The following is a 21713-nucleotide window of genomic DNA, read 5'->3' as shown; positions in this document are numbered from 1 at the left end:
TGGGGATGTGGTCACACCTCAGCTCACGCTCGCTCACACACGCACACACCCGGACATACTCCCAGGGCGGTCTACCCACTTCATGAAGGGAACACGCACACACACACATGCCCTGGTATGGTCACATCACAAGGTAACACGACAGACACGTGCCCGTGTACGAGTCTCCACTGACATGGTGACAGGCACATCTCAACAACCACACATTTACCTGTGTGGAGATTTTGTACAATAAAATACAGGCACACACACACACACACACACACGCATACACACACACACACGCACACGCACACTGGACATCCCCATGGCCTTCAGACGCTTCAGCCCGCACACATGCTGACATGGGCCAGTACAAACACACTCACACCTCAGACTCTCCTCAGTGCATTCATAGGTGACCTTCAAGTCACACCCTTGGGACCAGCACTCCCTGGCCCTGGATGTCCTGAGACTCTCAGGATAAGAACTGAGCACAATGACTGAGGGCCTGGGTTACAGATAGGGGATGGGGAGCAGGGCCTCAGCCTCCCCGCCCCCCACCCCTAGGGGGCCTGGCGACCCACTCTTGCTCCCGTGGCCCCCTCAGGACTGATGCTCCCTCCACCAGCCCAGGCCCTGGCATCAGCCTCTCTTCTTTTTCTCCCTCCTTCCCTCCACTTTTCCCACACCTCCTCCCCGCAGTTGGGGGTCTTCCTCCTTGCATTGTCCCCTTCCAGGTCCCCAGCACTACACAGTGGCCTCAATGCCCTCAGCCGCTATCTTGCCCTCTCCCTGGGCTTCCTCAGAAACAGCCTGCATGAGCCCTTCTGTACTTGAAACTCTCCAGTTGGTCCTGTTGAATCTCAGGAGTTCCCAGCTCGTACCCTAGTGCCCCTAATCCCTCGCTCTGGACAGAGGAGCAAATTCCTTTGCCCTTCCTCTGTTTATTCAGGATTTAGGGCCTGCAAGGTCTTGCCCACCCCAGCCCCCAGCAACCCCTCCAGGCTTACCTCTCACCTCACCCCGCCCACCACAGGGCTCCTGCCCCCCACCTCCATATACTGGCAGCCCCTGGTGGCTCAGCAGTTCTAAACGTCCTCCTGTACGCCTTTGCCCATGCTGTCCCCTCTGCTGTGGTGTGGGTGAGGCTGATTCCCCCACAACCTTTTACTACCTGACCAACCCCTATTTGTTCTTCTAGACCCAGTGCCACCATCACCTCCTCCCTGACCTCCCCACATCCCTGAGATGCTTCCCAGGGGCTGCCTCCTGTCAAGGCCAGGGCCAGGGCAGGTCAGAGGGAGATCGGGCATGAACTTGGGGGAAGGGCTGACATTTCGGCAGCCCAGGGCCAGCCCTGGAGAGGCCTACGATCTCTTCCGGGCTCAGAACTCTGGAAGTGCACATGAGGGCCTGGCACAGGGCACAGTAGGGTCTGGTCACCTCCTGCCCGGTGACCAGCAGGATGCTGCCCTCCTTGCCGTGTTGGATCTGGCGGTAGATGTGGTCGAATACCAGCAGCTCGCTCCAGCAGTTCTGTAGCAGGGTCATCTGGTCGGCCACCTGGAGGGAAGAGGCATATGCCGGTGCGGGGTCCAGCCAGGTACCTTCCCCTCACCCCTCCCTCTTCCAACTCATAATTCAGGGGCTCCCTTGGGTATGTGACCTGGGCAAGCTACTTAACCTGTCTGTGCCCTTTTTGCCTAGCTGCCTACTTCATCAAAGTGTGACAAGGTTCTAGCAAAACAAACCAAAACCAAGGTTCAATGGGGGTGCTTAGAGCTCACACGGGCCGGGCTTCAGGCCCCAGCTCTGCTTCTACAAGTTGCATGACCTTAAGCAAATTCTATAGCCTTCTGAGCCTCTGTTTTCTCATCTGTAAAGTGGGCACAGTATTAGAAGGTGGTTCGGCACATGTTAGGTACTCAATAAGTATTGGTGAATGATGTTCATGAAAGTAATTTGTGAAGACGTCCTTCAAATGCGAGGGGAGATGATTAATTTCAACCTTGTGCCCATTTGGCCTGTGGTCGCATCTCCGGCAGCCTCAGTAGCTCAAAAAACAAGCCCTGAAGAGGAAACAGAGGGCTTCCCTGGGCCTTATCCACAACTTTCAGGCTTGTGAGAAGGGAGCGCCCTTCTGGCCCAAGATCTGGCCTGGAATGAGCAGGTGGCTGGCAATGGTCCATCTGAAGCAGGAACAGAAATACAAGGAGGGCAGATTCTGAACACCCAGGCTGCAGTCGGGCACCCAGCGAGAGGGCAGAGACTACCTCTGTGTGGGATGTCCTTCCACCCTGGAGGGTCACTACATTCTAGCCTGGCAAGAAAGGACACTCGTGACAATGGCAAATGGGACTCGGAACCATCGGATGCCAGAGCCAGATGGGTCCTTGGGGATCCCCAGGCCAAAACCCATATTTTTTCAGATGAGAATCTACCACTTGGAGAAGGCGAGGGACTCTCCTGGGAGAGAGATAGAGCCAGGCCAGAGACATAGCTGGCCTTCTCAGTCCACGACCCTCTATGGTGACAAAATACTGAGCTCTCCTGGGTGTCCAGACCTGCACGGGGCACTGCACGCCACCCTCGGAAGACACAGTACAGACTCCGGTGCCCCTCAGCATCTGCAGCTCATTAGCCCACCACCAGCTACCTGGCAGGTGCTTCCCGGGTACCCTACCGGGCCCTGCCCTGTGATGAATGCAGACCGTGATAGCTATTAGTCTTTGCACTGCACCTCCACGAAGCTAGGGTGGTATAGCTGTTATCCCCAATCTATGGAGAAAGGACACCCAGAGAGATCAAGCAACTCACCCAAGGTCACACTGCTCTGTCTGGCTCTAGATCTGTGCCCTAAACCACAAGGTATGGAAGAAGACTCACCCTGGCCACCTAGGAGTTCATGGCACTCTTGTTACCTCCCCCGTAAAGCTCTCCCCAATCCTGTCCTCTGGATGTCACAACATTTGATGGCACCAATTCATGCCTCTGTCTTCCCCAATACCTGTGTGGTCTGGGAAGGCATGGCAGGTGTCCAGCTCATCTCTGGGCTCCCGGAGAACGGGTCGGTGAGCAGTTGATGCACAGATATGTGCTCCCAAGACAGGTACAGAGAGCACAGAGAAACAGCCCCCAACTCGGGGGCCAGAGAGACCCAGGCCGCCCCTGGCCTGAGGAGAACTGGCAATGCCTAATGAATAACTCTCTCTTCTGAGGGGTAGAAGCCTCCTTCTGCAACCCTCTGTCCCCGCCCCCTCCTGGGGGCAGCCTGGGGCCTGTCCTCAGGCCGAGGGCAAGAACAAGTGCAGGAAGAGTGGGGGAGCAGCTGGACACACAATCAGGCTCCCTTCGGCCTCACCTGCCTGACCCCACGTGCTAAGAACGAGAGGGAGGGCTTATCTCTGTCCTGCCCTGAGTCACCAGCCCCCCACCTTCCCTTGCTCACTTCATCTCTGTGTCAAGAACCCACACACCTGTCCCTTCCTCTCCTGGAAGGAAGTGCTTTCTAGACCCCCAGTACCATCAGAGCGAGGAGCCCAGCAGGGGGCCCCAGATCTCAGCCACCCCTGGCCCTGAACTGGAGGGGCCAGAAGAGATTGAGACTCAGGCAGGGCTGAATCACAGAGACATCTCTCCTATCTCTCCTCAAGAAATGGCCAATCCCTGAAGAACCACTGGCAGGAGTGGTTCCCCACTAGTTTTAAAGGAGGGAGGCAAGCCTCAGTGAGCACCTGTGGCCAGGCCCATTCCCAGCACACCCTGGACTCCTCACCTCTGTCCTATCACCATTCTGTCATGTTATAGATAAGGAGACAGTGGCTTGCCTAAAGGAACCACAGGGATCTGGGCTCTGTTCAGATGCTCCTGACTGGGCTGGTCTTCTGGAGGTCCCCAGGAGGTCTTAAGGCCCAAGCAGAAGGTACCTGCCAGGGGGTCAACTGGCCTACCTTGGACAACCCAGTTGGAAGCAGAGTGGGAGGGAGGGCATGCAGGGCTGGGCTTGGCTCCCCCTCCCCATCGGGGCCCCTTTGCCTGGCTTGAAGGAACGGGGGGGGGGGGGGGAGGTGGGAAAGTGAGAGATAAGGGGGAGAATTAGGAGATAAGCAGGCTGAGCTTCGGGCACAAAGCAAGAGGGTCACAGTGACCCAGCTGGCCAAGCCCTGGGAGCAGACTCTGTACCCAGACCTCAGATCCCAGGAGTGGGGGCAGCCCTGCCTACAGGCTGACGGGTGGGGGGGTGGGGTGAGGGGAGAGGCACAGGGCAGAGAGATGCAATATGGTGGCTAAGCTTTGGTGCCCTGTGCCCTCTGTTTGATTCCCAGCTGAGCCACATATCCAACTCTGCCCTGATTTTCTGTTCTGAGAAATTGGAAAAATAAAATCCTCCCTCTTTTGGTTAGAGAAAACATATGAGCACAGGGGCATCAGTGGTGAAGGGCTCTGTGGACCCATGGTTGGCACTCCTGTGGATGCTGCCCCAGCCTGGGTTCCTATCTACCCCCAGCCAAATGGACTTTTCACTTGCTCTTCCTCTAGATGGACAGATGGACACATAAAGACACCAAACTCCAAATCGCTGCCCACACAGATGAATACACACACACACACACACACACACACACACACACACACACTTCTCTTTATTTAAAAGAAAATCAGAAAGCTGTAGCTGCCAGCCCCTCTCCACAGGACAGCAGGTGGCTAAGAGGCTCACTTAACCAAAGAGGGTGGTTTCACCTTCCTTAGCTTTCTCCCTAAGCAAAGGTTCCTCCTCTGCCCTCAGACCTCCTTGCCACCCTGGGAACAAGGACATTTGCATCCCGGCCCTGGGGTCCCTCACTGGCCTGGTCTGTCTGCTCAGCCTACCAGCCACCCACCCCTCCTGCCGGTCTGCCATAAATCTTCCTGGAGCCTTGACACTTTGCAGCCTGCCCTGGAGAAGGGGTATTTATGGGTGCCGAGCTGACCTCCCTCCCAGCAGGCCCCCCTCTGGAGCCCCCTGGGGTCTGATCAGTCTGGCAGCCGAAGGCCAGTGGGCTCTGTAATTCTCTGGTGGCTGACATGCCACGGGCCAGCCATGGCGTTCTCTCAGCCGAGTGGTCGGCAGGCCATCGTTTGTCAGCCCGGGACTGACAGAGTTACTGCTGTTTAAACGAAACCATATATCAGAGCAGTTAAATCTGTTGCCAATCGGGGGCCTCCGAGCTGGATGTTGAGGGGTGAAGTGATGTCAAGATGGGTCATTAGGCACTCTTGGCCCTCCCCTCCCCCTCCCTGATTCCTATCTTGCAGCCTCCCAGCCTGTCTTTCCCGGGAACTGTCCAGAGAGGCTGAGTGCCCGGACCTACACGCTGCCCTCCACCGGGCAGCGGGTACAGGTGTTTCTGCTACCCTGAATCATACAAAGGTGCTTCATAAGCCCAGGGCAAGGCAGACCCCGTCTGCTCCCAGAGGAACACTAGTGCTCAGAGGAGCTTGGGTGCAGTCTATCCCTTCTCATGCCTCCTGGCCGGGCCTGTGCGCCTCCTGAGAGTATAGATTACACGGGGCAGCAGCCGAGGGACAGACGGGAGCTCCTATTCCTGCTAACCTGTGTGCCGTACCCTGTGGGAAATCTTTACCTGTCCTGGTTCACTGAATCCTTACAACCACCACCCCATGCGGAAGATGATATTTCAACTCCCCTTATTTTATAGATAAGGAAACCGAGGCCCAGAGTAGTAGTCACCTGCCCAAAGTCACACCTGTGGTAAGTGGCAGGGCTGACAGAGCTGGAACTTGAACACAGGCTTCTCTGATTCTGGTCTTTGTTACTAACTTCGGTGCCACTGTCAGATCTAACACTCCACAATTGTGTGAGATGGAAAAATAGAGACCGAGGGACATCTAAGCTGGGAAAGAGGAGGGATGAGGAGAACTCCAAGAGGGCATCAGCGCCCACAGCATCCCTACAGCTCAGCAAAGACCCCAGGCCTTCCCCTGGGCAGCGAGATGATATCAGCACCATAGAGGGGTGAGTGGCCTCTAGGGAGAGCTCCGGCTCTGTGGTAGGAGGCCTCTCTGACCCAGGATGTGGGGCCCCGCCAGCTCTGGCAGGCTGTCTGTCACCTACTGCCAGAGGACCCACTTCTGGTCCAAGCTCTGCTTCTGACCCTGCCAACCTCTCCGGACACAGAGGGCCACCTGAAATCCCCTACCACATGATGCCTTTTCACATTCCTAGGCCTTACTCTATGCTATTCCCCCTTCCTGGAATGTCCTCAACCTTCTCGGACTGCTTCCTGGAAAGGCAGAGATCAAAGAAACCTCTGATTTCCTTAGACAGAGTCAGTTTTCCCTCCTCCTGGGCCCCACCGCCCCCTCTGCATCGTTCTCAGAGCCCTCGGCAGCCTGTGTGGGCATCAGCTGTGTGTGTGTGTCTGTCTCCTCCAATAGCCTGGAGGCCTCCTGGGTCCAGTTCATTTCAATGTCCCCTGTGCCCAGCCCAAGTGCCCCACTCTCAGAGCTAGAGAGTCTGTTTCCTAAGATGTATGCTGCCTGGAGGTAGGGAGATGGTCACCCAAAAGGGAGTCCAGGGTCATTCAGCACCACTCCCACTTTTCTGCTTCCCCACCTCTGGCTTTGCAAACAGACACCAGCCAGGGCTCACTGGACCAGTAGGAAAGAAGTTCCACATGGCTGATGAGAGGCCCTTTCATGGGCTGGGCTGGTACTTATTTGCAAGGCTCCTTTACAGAGGATGGTGACCATGGTTCATATTCCTGGGCACGATTCAGAGATTCTGGGAAGGGGAAGCAGGAAAGTTTGGACCACAGAGAAGCCAGAAGCAGGAAAAAACACTCAGCAAAGCTGGGACAAAAGCCCTTCCCATCCTGTGTGAAAAACCCCAAGAGACTAGGAAGGCGGCCAGAGGAAGTGCCCTGCCCCTGGATCCAGAGTTCTGGAAAGCCAGGAATGCTCCGCTCCTCCTCCCCTCTGCACAGGGGCCTCATGGGAAGTCTGGAGGAGAAGCTGGCAACCAACCCAAGGGTCCTGGGATCCTCATCCCCAACCAGGGCCTCCAGCCATAAGTGAGAGGCAGATGGGATTGTTCAAGACCCTGCCTCTTGTCCCATCCATGCGGTTGGCCTAGTTAGGGGGTAAGGGTGAGAAGTCCCACCCCGTGGCAGATACATGACACATCCCCAGACCCTCCATCGTGGAAGCAGGAATCATCACCGCCAACTCTTGACTCCTGGAGTAACCCAGGCCCCCAGTCCCATGACACCTCAAGGGCTGACAGTGCCCACCTCCTATCTTATCCCGCCCTGTGCCCAGCCCAGGCAGGCAGTGCCCCCGGCCCATCCGGCCACATGCCCCTGGAGGAAGCCCAGGCGTCAGCACTGACAATGCTGCTCAAGGCTGCAGTGGCCCCAGCAGGGAGGGCAACAGGCCCTGCTGTTTACACCCCGCCCCGGAACAGCCAGTGGGGCTGGCCTGGGAAAGGCAAACACCGATAGGCCTGGACTAAAGACTGTCTGTCCCCAGGCCAACGAGGGCTGGGCCTTGGCTGGGCTCGAGGGACCTCTGATATTGGCACCCTGATCGCAGGGAGCCAGGGCACTAGAGGGGCAGCTCCCGGGCCTTGGGCCCATCAGAGCACCAGGCAGGATGACTGGGAAGTTCTCCCCTTGCTGGCCTCGGTCTCTCCTGCTGCTTTCTGGCTTACTTTAGCTGCAGGTACTCCAAACCAGGGGAAGGAAAGCCTTTCAGAAAAGGAAGGTGGTCTCCTCTGGGAAGATCGGTGACAGGCCCTGCAATCCGCACCCCCCAGCTCCCCCTGCACACACAGACACCCACTCGTGGGACCAACCATCATGCACAAGAGATGCAGGGACAGCAAGAGCTTTCACCTTAGCTGGGAAGAAGAACATCCACAAGCACCCCAAACTCTGAGATACAAAGACCCCCATCTATGACATTTGAGGCTGATAGGGGTTGGTGGCCTCTCCAAATGGGAGGCCAGGATCAGTTGTCTCCTCTTCCAGACACTGGGCTGGGACAGCCACAGACAGCTTCCAAAGGATTCAGCTAGTCTTTTGGGGGAGCTCAGGGTCTCAAAGAAAGAGAGATAAATGCCTACAGAGACCCGACCAGATGAGAAACAGCGACTGAAGGGGCTGGAGAAATAGACATACAGAGAGATAGCACACCAGGGAGTGAAAGACAACAGAAAGAGACAGAGGCAGAGACAAAAGAAGCAGAGTCTTGAGATAGAGACTCAAGAAACAGAGAAGGAGAAGGAAAGAGGATGGGAGGGATGAAGGAGAGGGGGATAGGGGTAAGAAACAGTCCTCAGTGTCCCCAGTGTGGCTTCCCTGTGCCCAGACACTGCCCAAAGCCAGTGGGCAGAACAGCTCCATCCAAGGGGTAACTGAAACTGAGACTAGGGCAGCCAAGAGGACACCCCAATGGCGAGCCAGGCAGGAGGAGGGACTCACCTCCAGCTCCTTGAAGACCATGCACCTGCGTGCCCAGTCCACGATGGAGATGAAGGTCTGGTCAGCCATCCTGCATAGGAGGCTGAAGGCCGCAGGCTGGTCAGGGCGGCCCTTGGCCGGCTCCTGCAGGCAGCCCACAATGCGTGCCCGGACCTGGTCCTCGTCCGGCTCCAGCTGTAGCAGCTGCAGGATGAGCTCAGGCACACCAGGCCCTCCGGAGAAGGGCTCTGGGTAGCCGTAGGGTGGCCCAGGCTGTGGGGGACTGGCATAGGGTTCTGGGTACTCAGACTTGATAGCACGGCCAGGGAAGGTGGGATAGAGGTAGCCAGCCAGTGGCCCGTGGGCACTGGGCACGGCCATGGGCAGTGCTGGGGCCCCAAAGTCGCCCAGTGGCCCAGCAGGTGGACCAGAGGCCAGGCCCTTGGGCTCAGGTGCATGCAGGCCAGGGGGCAGCATGTAGTCCGGTGGGGGAGGGGGTGGGGGGGGCACCCCCATTGGAGGGCCTGTCTCCAGCTTGAAGCCATTGGCTCGAATCTGTGCCTTCTTCTGCTGCTTCAGGGCTCGGTCCCGTTTGTACATGGGCCCAAACTTGTTCCGGCCACCCCGCATGCGGTCAGCACGCACAGCTGTGGGCAGAAGCAGAGGGTCAGACTCACGCCCTCCAAGCCTCCTGCCATAATGCCACACTCACGGATCTTTCCCAAACAGACCTGTGTCACTTCCCCGCTCAATAGCTTTCCATGGCTCCCACTGCCCACGGGTGAAATCAATCTCCTTTAGCACAGCATTCAAGGCCCTGTTTACCATTCCTGGGTCATCCCTTACAAGACCCCATGTTCTTTCCACTCCTCATCTCTCTGCTCCTCTGCTTGGCATGGCTCCTTCTTCCTCCACCTTGCCTTTGATATTCCTTCTGCCTCAAACCCTTTCCTTCTCTCATGCCTGCCAAACACCCAGCCCCCAGGGTCACAACCTCCAGAAGTGTTCCTGGATTCGTCCAGGCAGAATTCACTATCCTTGGCCCAGATGTCCTGCCTCTTGCCCACCCTCATCCTTCTGAGTGGTATCGGGCCACGTGACTCAACCGGAGAGCTGCTGGTGACTCAAGAGTGGGTTCAGGGGCCTAGCACAAGGCTGAGCCGAGAGATGGTAGGTAACAGGAAGGAGACCCTAGTCAGCTTTATTCACAGCATCCAGTCCTGTCTCCAGGATCCAGCTGCTCCTGGACTCTGACTGCCTGTCTCTGGCAAACCCCTACTGCAAAATGACTCTGGCTTCCCCCACTGCCTTCAAGTATGAAGCTGAGTTTAGGGCTGGCCAGGGCTCTGTGCTAGGAGAAGGGACCTCCCCGGCTGACCAGATGTCCCTCCGTCTGGCCAAGAATGTGTCACCAGCCAGACCCAACAGGTGCATCTCTGCAGCTGCAGTGTGGCCCCAGCCCCTGCTCAGACAGGACCCCACCCTGGGCCCTGGGAGAAGGGAGACAGTAGGAGGCAGAGGGCTCAGCAAGGGAGGTGTCTTGGGGGTCCACTCAGCCAATCTTCCTGCCACGGGGGTGCACAGCCCAGCTCTGCTCCCTCAGGCTCCATCAGGGTGGTTTTGCTGCTTGCAGCAACGAGCTCTCCTGACCAGTGAGGACCTGGAGCTGGGGACGTCGGGACATCCCCCTCACATCTAGGAGTCCTTCCTCTAGGTGGCAGGACGTGTGGCCAGCGGCTCTCAGGGCCACTAGGGGCTTCCACGTTGTTTAAAAACTTTAGCCAACAGCTGTCTGCTCGGCGCACAGCCCGGCTGGGGCCAGCAGGGTGGAAGCCTACGAGTGTCCACCCTCAGAAAGTTTGAGTTCTTCCTGCCGAAACGTTTTTCCTCCCCTCTGGACTGAGAGCCGGGAGGAAGGGGTTGGGAAGGGAAGGATGGGCCTGGGTCCTGTGGGACCAATTGTTCCCCTTTCCCTCAACCTCTCAGGGCCCACCCAAGAACATGGTGGAAGGACTCTCATCCACTGAGTGAATGGCCTGAGTGAACCTTTTGGGTGGGCTGGCTGCGTGAAGCCTGATGATGGACAGATAGTAACCTAAGTGATGACAATGATAATAATAATAGTAACAACAATAACAACAACAACAACAACAACAATAACAACAATAATAGCATTTACTACGTGCTGGCTTTTCCGTACCATTCCCTCACACTGACTCTAGGAGGAAGACACTACTATCAGCTCTAGTTTTCAGATGGGGTATCTGCAGCTCAGAGAGGTTAAGGAACTTGCCCAGTGTCACTCAGCCTGTGAGTGGAGGCACTGGGACTTGAACTCTGGTAAAGGTGTTGGTCACCTTGGCTCTCGCTGCTGTTGGGGGGTCAGTGGGGGTGTTGTAGGTCTCCTTGCAGAAGAGGAGCTCTGCAGGGCTCTGCCCTGTGCTGCCCCGGCTCTCAGAGGCTGTAGAGAGGGCCTGAGCCTCTCTATATCTCCTCTCCAGACAGAGCCGGCCACTTCTCACCCCTCCCCAGCAGAGATCGGGCTCTAGCGTCACAGTGAGGGGCCACCGGCCGGCTCCGGAAACTTTAAGAAGGCCACTCGTGCCCTCCTCTCACCGCTCCTACCACCCGCACCCACAGACAGCGAGGTCAGCGGTCGGAGGCCCACAGCGCGGCGCGCGCACCTTCCAGGCGCATCCCCACCGTCAGGCACTTCTGGAAGCGGCAGAAGGGACAGCGCTTGCGCTGCGTCTTGTCGATCTTGCAGCTCTGGCTCTCGGTGCACGTGTAGTGCTTGTTGTTCTGCACCGTGCGCTTGAAGAAGCCCTTGGGGAGAGCGGAGTCAGCGCGGGAGGCGGGCAGGCCGCGCGTCCCCTCCCCGGGGCCCGGTTCCTTCTGTACGGCCCGGCAGGGCCTGCCCCCGCCCCGCGTCCCACCGGCTCGCCCGCCGTCCGCGCGCCTAGCTAGCCCTGCCGGCCCGCAGCCCGCCGCCTGCTCACCTTGCAGCTCTCGCATGTGAGCAGCCCGTAGTGGTAGCCGGACACCTTGTCCCCACACACGGGGCACAGCTCATCCAGGTCCTCGTCGTACGAATAGTCCATGCCCGCGGCGTCCGCCTGCGGAGGAAGGAGGGGGTCACCGCGGGCGGGACGCGACCCGCAGCGCGGCAGACTTGGGGGCCGAGGGCCCGGCGCCCCCACGGCGCTGTCCCCCATTAGCGCGCGGGGGTCAAGGCCGCTCGTGGCAGGCCACCCATCGGAGCGCCCTGAGCAGCCCGCAGTGGGATGTGGCCGGGGCGGCCCCTGCTCGGCCTTTACCGACCCTGTCCCAGCGTTCCTGCCCCGCGTCCCTCCCCCCCCCCCCCGCCCCCCGCCCGGGCCAGGGGCCCTCCCGGCGTGGTCTGCGTGGCGCCCGATCGGGGACCCTCGGATTCGGTGCGCTTGGATCCGGATTCGTTCGTCTGAGAACAAAACCCCGATTCTGAGAAAACGAGATGGGCTCGGCCGCGAGGGAGACACCAATGAACCCGGCCAAAGTGGGGCCGGAGTGTCCTGGGGAATCGGACAGGGACGAAGGAGGCAGAGACAGAGTCCGAGGGAGACAGAGAGATGGGCAGAGCGAAAGCGAGAGATACCGACCGACGCTGCCTAACGGAGCGAGCACCCTGGGGCGACAGAGACAACGAAAACCCGAGACTGACAGACACACTGATGCCGAGCGGAGAAAACCAGGGGGAGACGAGACAGACAGAGAGATAGGGAGCTAGAGAGAGAACGAAAGAGAGAGAGAGAGATCAAAGACACCCAGAGACAGAGGCCCAAGAGAAAACCTGGGAAAGGCAGATGCAGAGCCAGAGACACAGCGGTAGACGAGAGACAGACAGCCCGAGACTCCGAGAGGCAAGAGAAACCGGGAAAGAAGAAGGCAGAGAGGGGCGACAGAGACACCGAGAGAAAACCTGGAGAGACGGAGGCGCCCAGCAAGGGGGCCGGGGACGGGAAGACGCGCGGAACGCGGCCGGAGCCGGGAGCCCGAGCTCCGAGGCGTGGCCCCGCAGGGTCGGACCCCGCCAGGGGCTCGCGCCGGGAAAGGCGGAGAACGACGGCGCCGGGACTGAGAGCCCGAAAGCGCCGAGCCGCCGGGGGCCCCCGGGCCGGGAGGGAGACAAAGCCCGCGGCAGCGACGGCAACGGGAGGCGCAGTCCGTGCCGCCGAGGCCGAGACGTCGGGCGGAGGGAGGGCGCAGCCGAGACGCCGGGCGTGGAGTCGCAGGCCGGGCGCGAGACCTCGGGCGGAGACCTCCCGGGCTCCGGGGGGACCGAGCCCAAGGCGGGGGAGCGACCTCGGGCGGAGAGTCGAAGTCCCAAGGAGGGAAGTGCGCGGAGCCGGGGCCCAGGAAGCGAGAAGGGGCGCGACGGCGGCCGCGGCCCGCCCGGCGCCCACCTGGCGGCTCCTGCGAGCAGCAGCGCCCCGCGTCCCGCCCGCGCGGAGCCCCGCACCTCCTGGCCGCGCCGCCGCCGGCGATGAGCCGCACCCGGGCTCAGCGCCGCCTGCCCGCGATGACGGCCGATCGGGCCGGGGGCGGGGAGGCGGGGGCGCGGGGCCTCGGCGCCCCCCCCCCACCCTGCCTCCCCGCCCCCCGCCGCCTCCCGGGCCGCACCTGGGACCCGGGCCCCTCCGCCGCCAATGCGCGCTGCGCGAACCCGCCTCGCAGGGGCCAGGGGCCGGCCCCTCTATATCAGCGCGTGCGGTATCCGGGGGCGGAGGCCCGGCCCGCGCCCTCCCCCGCCACCTAGGCTGGCTAGCGCCTTTACCCTCACCCTCTCGGCCCCCCATTCCCAGCCCGGGCGCCTCGGAATCCGGGCAGGTGCTGAGCGCCGGGGAGCCTCGAGCCACCCAGGAGGCGAGCCTCTGTTTGCGAATCCAGCTTAGTCGTGGCAAGGACCACGCTGGGGGCGCTGATCGTTTTGCAGCATGGAAGTGGGTAAGGGCGAACGTGGGGGTCCGTGGCCAAGACACGGGTTCAAGGCTAGAAACCCGGTCTCGCCCTGGCCATGCCGTATTTCCTCACTGGAGACTTAGGCAAATCTACACGCACACGCACACACAAACACACACACACACACACACACACTGGTCCTCAGTTTCCTTATCTGCGAAGTGGTAATGACGACTGGACTTCCGTAAGAATGGGCATGCGGATGAACCGAAGTGGTGTTGGCAAAACGCATGCCTTAGCACTGCAGCAGAGTTTAGTAGTATCCAGCTGGGAGACCTGCGGCACGCCCTCTCTCCTCCGTGGGCCTCAGTTTGCTCTGCCAGAAATGGGAATCTTCCGAGGTCTGGCGAGGACCCGAAGCCACCGGGGCGGCGCGGGAGCTAGGAGAATAGAGGAACCCCTCCCCCATCCCATTCTGAGCCTTTTACCTGGGCTGGGGGAGGGGGTAAGGGAGTGCCCAGCATCCCCGGGGACAAAGGGGTCCCTGGGCTGCACCAGGCTGAGCACTTGCTCTGGGTGGGGAAAGTCTACCCCATTACTCATTTACCAGAGAAAGGCACCACCTCACATGTTGCCCCTGCCCCCTTTGCGGAGAAAAGTGTTGAGATCAGCAAGGCCAAAATGCCGGGTCTTCAAGGGGTGTGTGTGTGGGGGGGGGGCAGTGCGGGAAACCACAATTATGTACCCACAGGGATGCAACCGATCTGAAGGCTCTGGCCCTTGGCCTCGACTGACTTTGTCTGGGACCCTGACCTGAGCCGCCCCCACCACCCGGCTTGGGTTGGAGTTGGCACCTTGGTCCCTCGGGCTAGAGACTCCGCGCAGACCATTCCTCAGTCTTTCACCCCGTGGAATTAAGGGTAGCCAGCCCACTTGCTGTGCAAACTTGGCCAGGTTCCTTTGCTTCTCTGAGCCTCAGTTTCTCCTCATGTAAAATGGAAACGTTTGGCCCTACAGAAGGGGTTCTGTGGTTTCTGTGAGATGCCATGGATGAATCTTGCTGAGGAAGGAGAGCCGCTGGGGTTTAGCTACAGAATCCCCACATCTGACCCCTGAGAAACACTAGCGGCTGCCGGAGCTGGAGGCGCTCTGAGCTCCATCAGGGAGGGACCCTCAGAAAGAGGAAAACAGGAGTGGGCAGTGGAGGGTATGGAGGGGAAAGGCTAGGGTCTCCTGGACATTGTTGAAGAAGACCCAGGCAGTGTAAGCACAAGTCTGGGCTGGGGGACCCAGTGGTCTAGGGAGCTGGGCTCAGAGGCGGTTCTCCTCCTCTCCCTTCACCTTCCCCCCCTCCCCAGAGGTCACACTATCACAGGTTGGGAGCCCTGAGGTTAAACGAGGCAACACTGCACCCACCCCTCATGGCCCCAGGTGCCAGCTCAACATGTGGGGACTCACAGCCCCTCACCCACCTACCCAGGGAAACACACATTGATCTGGACGGGCCACAGAACAGGGACTGACAGACAGAAGTGCGTTGGAGACAGACACGCAAATCCAGAGAGACACACAAATACACAGGCAGGGAGACGCAGAGACCCAGAGACAGGCCCAGGGAACATGGACACGTTCGCAGACTGCTAGGCTTGGGCCAACACAGCGCTGTGAACGCTCGGCCACCAGTAGACAGCGGGACACCGCAGACGCCCACAGGGCCTGTCCCCACAGGCCTACTAGCTCCTCCCATTAGCTGCCCGGGGAAGAAGAGGGGGTGGCATGATGGGAGGGCAGGTTTGGGGCGATCTCTGGCCCTTTCCCTACCCAGAGCTGCAGGCACCAGTCACTCAGCAGAGCAGGCAGTGGCCGGCCCAGGCCGCAGGGAGGCACTGAGGAGGGAGGCTGGCCATTAGAGGCCTGGGCCCAGGCCCTCACTTACGGAGCGGAAGGCGAACTCTCAGGCCGGATGAGGGTGGACAGCGGGCACCAGGGGTCCAAGGGAAGACTCCGGCAGCCCAGGTGGGGCAGCGGTGACGGTGGGCACACAGGAACTCCTTCACGCCACGGCGGGCGGCAGGCGGACAGTAGGCTGGCCCTGTCCGTCCGTCCTCCTCCTCCCCGCCCTGGGCGGGGGGGCACCGGAGGCCCAATTGGTCTCTGCCCCCACGTGACTCTGCAGGCCTCTCTCCTTCTTTGTTGGTGTTTCTCTTCATTTAGGTCTATTTTTTTTTCTTCTCCTAAAAGAAAAAAAAAATACCCCTATCTATCTGGGGGCCGTGGTGGGGGTGGAGGCCAAGGCACTCTGGAGGCCTTGGCCAGCTGGCTGTTCCAGGCCGCTGTGGGAGCCCAGAGGCAGGGACCCCATGTAGGCGGGTAGGCAGCCCCGCTTGTTAGCGACTGGGTGGGAGTGGGGCCTGATTTATGGGCGGCTCCCCCACCAGGCCTGCAGCCTGGCCTCTCTCCCCTTGAATGGCTACCTCCCTGGGGCCTGGCCCGGCAGGGTCCGGCCTGGCCCAGACATGGGAGTGGAGTCAGGTCATCCTGGAGTGGAGACAGGGGCATGGATGACTTGACCAGGTGGCCCTGCTGCTTTGGCTTGATCTTTTTACTCTTCCGGAAGGTGAAGAGAGGAAGAGGGGAATGGAAGGCAATCAGGTGAGCTGACTAAACACCTCCCGGGTGCGTTCCATGTTGGCTTTCCTGAATGTCACCATCTGCTGGGGGCTGCTAGCTGGGGAAGCTGAGGCTGGACTATATTAGTGTATTCAGGGCCAGGTGGTTAGCTAGGCCAGGATTGGGCCAAGTGGGTAGCTAGGATAGGGCAGGATAGGGCAGGGCAGAGGGCAGGGGGTTTTGTCTAGTAGGCCGGGCCTCCCCACGCAGCCAGGGATGTCCCTGTCCAACCTCCAGGTCCAGACAGGTCCTGAACTGTCCTGGTCCCATAGGGAAAAGAGCTCTGTTCTGCACCCTTCTGCTGCCTGACACCCTCTTTTGTGCATTCCTTCATTCACCTCACGTTCACTGAGTGCACACTAGATGCCAGGCACAGGATAAAAGGGAAGAAAGGGAAGAAGTCTCAGTTCTTGGAGGATTTACCTCATAGACATTGGTCCTGGGGGTTGGGGCAGGGCACAGGTGTCCATGGGGCAATCATTGTTGAAAACCCTCACCACACCCCTTCATTTGAGGAAGGAGGCCAATCACACAGCACCTCACTTATCTGGCTTGGGAGGAACAGGGATTTTCTGGATAACTGAGGTCAGCTCTATTTAAAACCTAGTGTGTCTTCCTCATTGGGCCACTGAACACACTTTCGCTTTGTGAAAGTACATACAAGACAAAAATCTTCCTGACGGTCATAACTAATTGATTCTACTGATTAAGTATACAGTAGTCCCCACTTATCCGTGGTTTTGCCTTCCACTGTTTCAGCTACCTGTGGTCAACCAGGGTCAGGGAGTAGATGATCCTCTTTGTGACGTGTTGTTAGAAGGTCAACACGTAGTGGCCTAACGCCTTGTCACAGTGCCTCCATCATTCCCCTCACTTCTCATCACGCAGGCACTTTATCACCTCACAAGAAGGAGGAGTACGGTACAAGATATTTTGAGAGAGACCACGTGCACATAACTTTTATTATTATAGGTAGGATATATAGGATATATTATAATTGTTCCATTTTATTATTAGTTATTGTTACTGTGCCTAAGTTATAAATTAAACTCTGTCATAGGTATGTATGTATAGGAGAAAGCATAGTGTATTCAGGGTTCAGTACTATCCATGGTTTCAGCCATCCAGAGGGGGTCTTGGAATGTATCCTCTGCAGATACGGGGGACTATTTTATTCTTTTTTTTTTTTTTTTTTAATAGCCCTTCATGCCCAGCGCAGAGCCCAATGCAGGGCTTGAACTCACGACCCTGAGATCAAGACCTGAGCTGAGATTAAGTCAGACGCTTAACCAGCTAAGCAACCCAGGCACCCTGGGACTACTATAGTCTAATTTTACTATATTTAAATTCTAATTTCTACCTGTGACATAACATATCACTTACTTCTCAACATGCATGACCTCATAATTATGCCTTCTTCATCCACCGAAAAAATTCATCTTATAAGATATACTTCTCTTGCATATGACTGAACCTAACTAGTCTCCCCATTTTTTTTTAAGCTTATTTATTTATTTTGAGGGAGAGAGTGAGCAGGGGTGGGGAAGAGAGAGAGAGAGAGGGAGAGAGAATCCCAAGCAGGTTCTGCGCTGTCAGCACAGAGCCTGATATGGGACTCGAACTCACGAACCATGAGATCATGACCTCAGCAGAAATCAAGGGCGCCCCATTGTCTCCCTATTTCGATGTAATGATTTTGTTTCTGGATTGATACCATTCAGTCCTCTGAATTTAAGAAAGAAATATCCCAGCAACCACCTTATCATCACCAACATGTCACATACATGTAACAACAAACAACCATGGTCCTTTGCACGTCATTTGATGGGAGACCATGAAATGAGGTCCACTTTCACTGCCTTCTTATAACAGGACAAAACAGGGTCTTTCAACACTGTGGTGTCATGGAAAGAACTAGCCTGGCTTTGTCAGTCTCCTGGTGAGCCTCTGGGCCCTGAGTAGAACTGCTGAGGGATTCATGGTGGAGACTCTGGCTTAAATCCGGGTTCTGCCATTTCCCAGCTGTGTGACCTGGGACCAATCACTTCTCTGTCTGAGCCTCACATTCTCTCCATAAAATGGGGACAAAATGAGACAATACATGTAACATGCTCAGTGGCTGCCTGGCATGTCATGTGTGCTCAGTAAATGTTAGCAAAACACAAACAAGCAGCAAGCCGAAGGCCTGGCCAGTCAGTCCTCAGGGGCCCTTTCTGTGTTGAGTCTGAGATTGCACCATCATCCTGAACACTGTTTGCCCTTCTGTGATAGGGTGACTCACCCCGGCCTGGGGAACCCTCAAGGAAAGGCTCAGGGCTGATTTATCTCTGGGGCCACAGCAGCCAGCACAGAGCAAGCAAGCATCTGTGAGCATTTGTTGAATGACTACTCACAGGGCACCAAAGGCCCCACAGGCCCCACATGCTGCCGGCGGGGGGTGGGAGGGAGAGTTCTGCTGTCTCCCCCTCCTGTCCCTAGGCAGTCCCCACTCAGGCTGGGAGCTCCTCTCCTCTGATTGCCCTGGATATGTTTATGGGCATCCCCTTCCTCTGCACAGCCCCTCCTCTGCCCTCACCCTTACTGGGTGAGGCTGGCAGGGAATGGCAAGGCCCTGACACGGAAGTGCCTATGTGCTGGGTCCCCTCTATTCCACACCTGTGGTCAGCCTCCACCATCCTGGGAGCTAAGCAGTATTTTCTCCTCACCTTCCATGAGCAGCATTTGAGAGATGAAGAAACTCAGGTTCAGGGAGATGAGGTGTCTTCCCAAAGTCACAAAGCAAAGGTGTGATGGAACTAGGATTTGAATCCACACAGCAGGCTTGCAGAGTGAGAATCCTCTCTGCTCTGCCAGAGCCCCTGGGTGGCCTATTATTTGTCCTTTGCTTCAAGCTCCAGCCCAGGTGGTCCCAGGCCATGAGACCCACCCAGAGGGGAAGGAGAAGGGGTGTAGTCCTGACCCAGGCTCCCCTCCCTCCCTCCCCAAGCAAACAAAGCCCAGGGTCTCTCTTCTAAGTGGGGACTTTCCCAAAGTGCCAGGCCTATTTCCTGGCGGTGGAACAAGGAACAAACAAACTAGAGACCTAGAAACTGAAATGGAGAGGAGAGAGAGAGAATCATCAGGCTGGGGTTGGGGCACAGTGTAGAAAGACAAAGAAAGAACCCATAGAGAAACAAGGCAGAAGAGGAGAAAAGAGACCCATTGACAGCATTTAACAGACCCAGAAATAGAGAAAGAGAGAGAGGGAAAGGGAAAGGGAGAGGGACGGGGAGAGAGAGAAAGAAAGAACAGGACAGAGGAAGGGGAGAGAGGTGGAAAGAATGAGAGAGCAATTCAGAGAGAGAGAGAGAGAGAGAGAGAGAGAGAGAGAGAGAGAGAGAGAGAGACAAAGTGGCAATGGGGGAGAGGGAGACTGAGGCAGGGAAGGAGACAAGAGAGGGGCCAGGCCTGGAGCTGGAGGCAGGGGGAGTGTGGATGTGGAGACCCCTCGCAGGGCAGGAGGGGGTGGGGCTGCTGGCAGCAGCGGAGGCTGTTTCCGCTGCACCCCTTATCAGCCTGCTGCCAGATGTTCAGATCCGATGCCAATGTCAGAGAAGTCCATAGTGCCAGGTCAAGGCCGTGGCCAGCGGGAGCCTCAGCTGCGGTGTGGGGAGGGGGGTAGGGGGACGGCAGTAGACCTGCTTGCTCTTCTCCTGGTTCTCTGGACTGGGCCACCTGGTGGGGGTGGGAGACACCAGGTGCCTCCGGGGGCTACGTCTCTAGTCTGAGGGCAGGGGCTAGTGGAGGCAGAGTAGGACTCCTGGCAGCACGTGGATGCATACATGTGTACAAACGCCCACGTGTCTGGAAGCACATGGATAACGCACACAGACCCACACTGGCGCACATGAGTGCACAAAGCTGCATGGGGACAACTCAGCGGCCTGTGCACAGCCGCCCCCTCCACTGCACTCCTCTGCACGAGTCCCTGCTCTGCCTGGTCACCCCCTCGCCTGAGCCAGGACCACGGCTGGAGCTGGAGAGGTGAGGCTCTATGGCTGGCAGGGTTTCCAGGTCTACAAATGGGATACTCACCTAATCTGCATGCCCTTAACGGCTGGGCTGAGGAACCTGGGACCTTCTAGAATCTGAGGCTTGGCAGAGATCCTCTGGAGGAGGTGCAGGGGCTTGGTGTCTGACAGGGCTGGGGCTTCAGCCTTGGGCCTGGGCCTCTCCGCCATGCTCCTGGAGCGTGCAGCCGCAGCTGGGGCCCCCTTCCTGGAGTAGTTTATCTCACAGTGCACACGCTTGGCCCTCAAGGGGTGACCCAGCCTTGCTCCCCACATTCCTCTTCAGCCGCGCAGCCGGTGGGCCCCCCACAGCCCTGAGACAGGGCCTGTACTTGGGTGGTGGTCGGGAGCAAACCACTCAGAGCCATTCTGCTGGCCTCTTGGCCCCAGACCTTTGCAGCTGTCTCTTTGCTTCTCTCGGCTTTTGTCTCTGAGCATCTCTCTAATATTGTCTCTGCCATGATTAATCTGTGTCTATCACTGTTTTTGCCTCAATCTTTCTCTGGCAATGTCCCAGTTTGTTTCTGTTTCAGTCTCTTTGTCTTTCTCTAGGGTCCTGGAGTCGGACCAGTCTGGGGATACATCTGCTCTGCTCTCTGGCTCACAGTGGCCAGCTTCAATGGGAATGGATATGAGAAATAAGGCTGTAGGCAAGGGCGCAAAGGGCCTGGGCAAGTGGAGGCCCTAGACTCACAATGGGTGAACTGGGGCAGCCCAAGCAGAAGTCCAGACCCCCTGCCACCCACCTGCTAAGAGTCAGTCCAGATAACGGCACGTAGCTAGCTGGTGGGCTTCCCCATGTAGAGAAGATGGGGGGGGGGGGGTGGGTAGGAGAAGGAAGCTGGGGCTGGAGGTCTCCTGGCCTGAGGGCCTCCTTCCTGTTTGTTGGGAAGTGACTGCCTCAGAAAGCTGTTCAGGGGAGAGGAGGGAGGCCATGGTGACTTCCGGGAAGCTGGCCAAGGGCCCGAGGCCACCCTCCCTGTGCCCACATGGGGCCTGCTGGCCCTGGCTTAAAATAGTGCAGTTCCTCTGCTGCCGCAGGGCCCGGCCCAAGCCTCAACGGGCTGCTGGCTGCTACTCATGCGACAACCAGGGCGGAGGGGATTCACGCAACCATCTGACCCTCCCCAGTTCGTAGCCGTGGTGACTCACAGTGTGGGTAGGGAGTTGCAGAGGAAACAAGGGGTCCTGGGTCAGACACCCTGGATGCAAGTGTCAGCTCCAACAGTGACCAGCTGTGAGACTTAGGGCTGGTCCGTTTTGTCTCCTTGAGCCTTGGTCTCCACTATGTAAAAGTGCTGGGCTTTTAACCTAAAAGACACGGTATGTAGACTCCTCAGAACCTTGCCGGGCATAGAGTGGACACAAGAATGGGAGTTCCTTTTGCCTCTCCTGCTGGCTGTGCCTCAAACTCCTCACCCTGAGGAGGGGCCTCCTTGGAGCTTTCCTCAGTTCCTACACTTCTCCTCGGACTAGGTATTGAACAGGAAAGGTCTGTGGAGAGGGAGCTTGCCGGGAGGGCAAGGATGGGGCTGTGGTCTCCATGGTGAGACTTGTTGCCAAGGGAACAAGACTCCGAGAGCCCTAGGTCTGACGGTTGGGCACTTTTGCC

The 21713-nt window shown here is 58.0% G+C and overlaps 1 protein-coding gene across 5 annotated transcripts in view; it reads right to left on the bottom strand.

The window, feature by feature from the left end:
• The window catches only part of NR5A1 (nuclear receptor subfamily 5 group A member 1), a 29984-nt gene extending 8570 nt beyond the window's left edge, over positions 1 to 21414 (bottom strand). The window contains exons 1-6 of one of the 5 annotated variants that reach the window (XM_047829787.1): positions 21254 to 21414; positions 15319 to 15616; positions 11444 to 11560; positions 11129 to 11270; positions 8466 to 9091; positions 1426 to 1545 (exon numbers count right to left, since the gene is read on the bottom strand). In XM_047829787.1, the coding sequence (XP_047685743.1) occupies positions 1426 to 1545; positions 8466 to 9091; positions 11129 to 11270; positions 11444 to 11545 (990 nt within the window). In that variant the 5' untranslated portion in view covers positions 11546 to 11560; positions 15319 to 15616; positions 21254 to 21414. Of the gene's footprint in view, positions 1 to 1425; positions 1546 to 8465; positions 9092 to 11128; positions 11271 to 11443; positions 11561 to 13103; positions 13143 to 13263; positions 13357 to 15318; positions 15617 to 18757; positions 18874 to 20126; positions 20157 to 21253 lie in introns of those variants that run through there. The other 4 variants (XM_047829790.1, XM_047829788.1, XM_047829791.1 and 1 more) reach the window with 4 other exon arrangements.
• Between the last annotated feature and the right edge of the window lie 299 nt (positions 21415 to 21713).

The sequence above is a fragment of the Prionailurus viverrinus genome, chromosome D4, assembly GCF_022837055.1.
Source record: "Prionailurus viverrinus isolate Anna chromosome D4, UM_Priviv_1.0, whole genome shotgun sequence".
In the NCBI taxonomy this organism is placed as follows: Eukaryota; Metazoa; Chordata; class Mammalia; order Carnivora; family Felidae; genus Prionailurus; species Prionailurus viverrinus.
Note: the sequence above shows the minus strand (reverse complement) of the source record. Positions and strands in the feature narration are given on the sequence as shown.